The sequence below is a fragment of the Octodon degus genome, unplaced genomic scaffold, assembly GCF_000260255.1.
Source record: "Octodon degus isolate 3935 unplaced genomic scaffold, OctDeg1.0 scaffold00034, whole genome shotgun sequence".
NCBI lineage: Eukaryota > Metazoa > Chordata > Mammalia > Rodentia > Octodontidae > Octodon > Octodon degus.
Genome location: NW_004524610.1, coordinates 11,786,601 through 11,792,405, shown reverse-complemented (window position 1 = coordinate 11,792,405; position 5,805 = coordinate 11,786,601). Strand labels below are relative to the sequence as shown.

General features: G+C 35.3%; 1 protein-coding gene across 1 annotated transcript in view; it reads right to left on the bottom strand.

Annotated features, from left to right (window-relative positions):
- The window catches only part of Lama2 (laminin subunit alpha 2), a 639,722-nt gene that overhangs the window by 467,451 nt on the left and 166,466 nt on the right, over positions 1-5,805 (bottom strand). Inside the window, exon 3 of the mRNA XM_023714262.1 lies at positions 4,847-4,959. Coding sequence (XP_023570030.1) covers positions 4,847-4,959 — 113 coding nt within the window. The remainder of the gene's footprint in view (positions 1-4,846; positions 4,960-5,805) is intronic.

Sequence of the window (5,805 nt, the reverse complement as noted above, 5' to 3'; positions counted from 1 at the left end):
GGGGACTCAGGTCAATAATTTCTGACATTGCCAGTTAAACAGAAGACCCAATGCTATAATGGGCTACTGGACTCTTTAGAATATTTTGCTGAGTTTACACACCTATAATATTCAAATAACGGAACTTGACAAAAAAGGGGGGATACAGTTGAATGTCCATTTTGTATCTGTGTATTCAAAGTGGTTAGGATAGATATATAGTTACATTCTGTTAATGAATAGAATGAATTGTTCTAATGATGTTTGTAAATAGGATCTCAAGCTCACATCTTGTACAGCAATTAACCACTAAGAAGAATGTATGCAGTGTGTTAGTTATTGAAACTGTCCTAGCGATTTGATTTGAAACTGTCTCATTGCTATTTGTTTATCAATAAAATTATGAAAAAAATATCTTTGGAATTTTAACAGAGATCTTGGGCTAAAGCATGAACATTTTCACAATATAATTTTTTTCCATCTATGAACACAGGATATTTTCCATTTTTTGTATCTTTTATACTTTTTATTTATGTTTTATGTACAAAGATCTTTCAGTATAAGACATTGATCACTCAATACATCTAAATGAAATAAAACAAATAGACTAAGTGCTTCAATGTATTTCATCTTATTTTATCAGATATAGATTCAACCATTAGTGATTCAGACTTTAAGAAAAGTATTATCTATACTAATCACATAGATTATAAAAGTATAAGCATATGAATATAGAAAAATATTTTTAAAAAAGCATGGGCCAGCCAGATAGCTCAGCAGACTGAATTGCCTGCTTAGGCAGGTGCAGTGACCCAGGGTTTGATCCCCAGAGTGCTGTGCCAGCCCTGTTCCTGGTGCATGTTGATTGAGACTGGGCGTGCTGTTGCATGCCTGTAATCCCAGCACTTTGGAAGTTGAAAACAGGAAAACCACTATGAGTATGATCTACATAGTGAGACTCTGTAAACCCTGTACTAAATATACTAAAATAATAATAATAATAATAATTTATCATCCTAAATATAATCATTTTTAAACATTGTTTATGCATTTCACTAAATATGTCTCGACAATAGATAAAACAATTAGGTTAAAAACACATGGTATATGAACTGTGACTTTTATTTGACAAATGTATGTTTAGGAGTCATAGAAGTGGAATGCTTTAAACTGGACAGTACTCTTACATATAAGTGTAACTAATTCTACAGCATTTCTGGATTATCTAGCAGTGACTATGGCTTCAGCCTACGTTAACAAAGTCTACAGAAAAAGCTGCTTCTCTGTGCTATTTCCAAGTGGCTTTTCTCTTGAACAAATTGAAAGGCAAAACTGAGAAAATGTCATATTAGAAATTTCATGAAATAAGATAAAATATAATATTTTCATGATATCTTGTTAGAAAAAAAATAAAATAGGAAGGTTTGGACATTTTAGTATTCTTTCAGTCCCTGTTATTATCTTTTAAATTGCTGCTTGCTTTTCTGTGCCATTTTGTTGGCTTTTGCGTGTATATTGTGGAAACATTTAAGCCTGTATTTAAGTTTATGTTGATTTTAGGTCCCAATTATGGCCATTACTACCAGATGGAATTTAGTTATTGTACTGTTATTATCATTATTTCAAGGTTCTTTTCATGATATTATGATATTTATTCTGTTAATCTAGACACTGAGGCACAGCGTGATTAAATCATCTATTCAAGATGTTTGAGTAAATAGAATTTGGAAAAGTTAACAATCTCTTAGTAATAAATGTCTGAGAACAATCTGCTCATAAAACAGGGAACTATTTTCTCCTAAAAAAAGATTATATTTTCCTACGTGTTATTTTGAATGTTAAAATGAGAAATAAATTTCCCAGTATAACCTGAAATGACTGAATCAGGACAATCCAATTGCTGTTGTTTATATTTAAAACACAAATTAATTAAATGTAGTTTAACCAAGGATGTACCAACAGAAACACTTGCACAAGTCACATATTATTCATCTCAATATAAAAAGGAGGACTAATAAATGGCCCAACTTCTTGCTGAATCAATGATAAGTAAGTATTTAGAGATTATTGCCTTTTCCTCACAGCAATACTTTCCTTGGTTCCAAGCTAGACAACAGTTTATAATGCTGAATGACCTCTAAATTTTTTATGATGTAAGTAGAAAAACATAAATTGTTTCATTTTACAGGCATAACACCTTATACTAGAAGATGAGAGATCCATTCCCATTTTATGGCATATGTTGGATGCATTCTTTCCTTGAAGGAAAGAAAATATGGTGAGGTACTTCTTTAATCCAAACCATGTGTGAACTCCTATAAAATACAGTGTAAGGAAAGTTCCCAGAAGCTCCCTAGGATTCCTATCACACAATATTGGCATAGTTAGAGTTTTGGATTCATATTATTGAGGATGAAATCCATCCCCTGCTGTACTAAGTTTTGCAATGTGGACTAGGTCATTTAACTAGTGTTCATCAGCTACAAAAAAAGAATTATAATGCTTGCAGGATTATTGTGGGACAAAAATAACATCATACTGGATGCTTTATTTTCTGTTGCTAAAGTGCTAGGATGTCCCTTGCTATAGATTTGATCCACAGATGAATAAGTAGGTCTACAGATTATTCTTCCAAAATCTAAGGTCAAGTCAGAAAGGTGAAGCCCCTTTTGGTCCTACAAATTCCATCACAAAATCTTCATAAAGCTTCCTTCAATCCATACATCATTAAATAATTCTTACAATTCTGAGACAAGTAGAAATAAACATTTATTTCGTTGTGTGGATGATGTGTTTCTCTTGTTTTGAACATATGAGTGGCAGATTTGAAGAAGAAGGTGAAGTCTAAATTCAGTAGGGGTTGATGCTTATGGCTAAGCATCAACCTTCAGGATAAGACCTTGGAACCTTTTAAACTATAGATAATTCCTTCTTGTACATTTTAGCCTTGCGAGTCAGATAGACTTTGATGCTCAAAAGAGCACTACCTTATGTTATGATGACTAACTTATAAGAGATGCCCTAGATTATTCACTCATATTAAGGCTGTTATGCTATATAAGAGGAAGATAAAACAGAAAAGCAAATCCACATCATTTTAAAATACTAGGTAAGAATAGATGTGCGGGGATGCAAAACAAATTTAGGAAATTTGCTAAAAAAAATGGCCTTTCAGGTGAACTCTCTGACTTATTAAATTCATGACAGGCAAGTCAGAAAGAAATATTTACCAAAGACGTGTGATTGCACTGTCCAGCTGTAAATTAGAAAGAAAATATCCTGCTATGTTTGATAACAAATAAATAATATTGTGGTCAAGCTCAAAGGGTAGCTTAAGTGATTTGTGCAAATTATATTAATAATTGACTCTCTAGTTTCATGCACAATCTAAAAGAATGAGTAGAGAGTAAACTGGAGCAATAAACCATCACGATTTATTGATTCCCTATCCCAGGGGATGACCTAAGTCGATGGACAGCAGACATGCTCTTGATTGGAAAGGCAGGCTTGCAATGATCACATGAAGGGAGAGAACTGCTGCAATCGATCAGGGATCAAGCTGTCTCTATCCAGGAGGGATAAAGTCCATTTTGAGGCTAGGATCTCCAGGGAATCCATGCACAGGATTAATTGACCTAAGCATGATTGATCAGTGTGCTGGTTTGCCTCACCATTCTGCAACAATGTGCTGAGACTTCTTGGGGAATATCATTAACTCTGTGTTGACAGTAAGCTGCCATACATAAGTATAGGTGGAAGTAAACCCATACAAACTGGTATTTATCTGTGGCACTGAGCCCTTCATGCCACCCAGTATTTCAGATCCTGAGGAGCCCAACCTTGCAACCAGATATCTCTGGTTTTCATCAAAGCAGTCCAAGACTTGAAGGAGGAAGATTGTGCCCCCGTGTCTGGTGTCCCTGGCTGATGCTTCTCTATTCCATGGCAACCTTCACAAGTCATGGCTTCTACAGTATGGTATGTCTTGCTATATTGACCACTCCCCTTCCCCAGGTCTAAGCACTCCTGCTACTCTGTGTCTACAGTGGTCCACGGAAGAGGGGCTGAGGGTCTTTCCTATACATATACCAGAGCATGAAAGAGAAACAGGCTGAATCAAAGAGGTGATCTAAGTTCAGCGTCTCCAGTCTCAGCCTTTGGTCAATTGAACTTCTTATATGGAATAACTATGAAATATGGGAACTTTTTTCCAAGTTCTAGTGTAAATCCACTTGCAGGTCTCAGTAATTTGGGGTGATGTTGACTCTTGATAAGTAACTCCAGCCTGGCCTGATCATTATGAACAGAAAGAGAAAATTAAGCATAGAAACCAGCCAGGGCCATACACCACAAACCCTGACTTCCACCCTCAATTTTATGCAACTACAAGGCTTGTTACCCTGCTTAGTGGCCCAAATTTAATTTGAGCCTCAACTGTCGCAGTGTGTTCAGCTCAGTAATGAGAGGCAATATACTCAAGAGCCTTGTTATCCGAGAACCTTTAAGGGCCCACACCATCAGCAGAGTGAAAACACTGCAATATTTCAAAAGTTAAAAATGGCCTTTTAATTATTCTTTTCTTCCAATAAAATATTGCTGATCCATATTTTCATTAACTCTGAATACTTCATGTAGATTAAGCTTCAAGTTAATTTCTAAATCATTTACACAGATGCACTTTACTTGTGTTTTGGTGCAAAGTGCAAAATATTTCTAACTCATTATATACCCATCAACAGACCTTTCTATGATGTCAAAAAATAAAGAAAGGTGATAAGTGTATCTTCTCAACTAGAAGCTATGAAATAAACAAATAACCAAAGCAAGGTGCAATTTCAAAAGTGGAAAATGAGAAGAGACACTGTACCTGCTGCAAGTCCAGTGTGATTGTCACATAATGGTATTCGATGCCGTTCTTTATGCTGGGGCTTTGCCACCAAGTATTCTTGCCATCGATAGCATTTGTAATTGGGTGTCTCTCTAGGAAGGCAACAGCAGAGTAAAAAAAAAAAAAGGGGGAGAAAAGAATCACATGATTAGTTTATAGTTATTTCTGTAAAGAAAGAAAGCAAAATGCCATTGAAACAATTCTCCTGTGGCCTTGAAATATCAACAGGAGCAATTCATATATTCAACTGAATTTCCTGTAATGACAACTTTTTCACAGCATTGTTCGTTGTAGTGGGAAATAGCTAAATACTCAGGCTTCCAAACCATCAACTAAATTGGGCAACTTTAGGGATAAGTACAGAAATTAAGTGTGAAGTAATAATATTGAAATCTAATTGATCTGTCAATCATTCCTAAAAGCAAATATTCTTCTGAGACAGCTCCAGCATGCCATCAGCCTCAACAGAAACCTAGCATCCTCAGTAGTAGTTGAAATGTACATGAAGATTTGCTCTTGTGACACATTCTTTATTACCAAGACTTGGGAAATCCAATAGATATCTGGTTTTAATATAAGATGCTGTCCCATGCCTCCTATGGGATTTTTCCCAACACATCTGTAGCTATTTTTCTACTCGTATTTTAAAATATAATGAAAGACACCCTACGGCTCCCTTCCAGAATTTTCCTAGCCCCACAGTCAATAACTCTAGAATGAGAAATTATCTAGATAAAAATGAGAAGCATGAAAGAAACAACAAAACAAAAACTCTATCCCACTGGGAAAAAAAAAAAAAAAAAAAAAAAAAAAAAAAAAAGTCCTCCCTCACCCATCGACTTAAATGATAAGAACAGAACTGGTGAGAATTAAAAGCGAGATGGGAGATAGCAATACATGAGTGGACAAACTCAGAACCCAGTATCCTTGCTAAATGC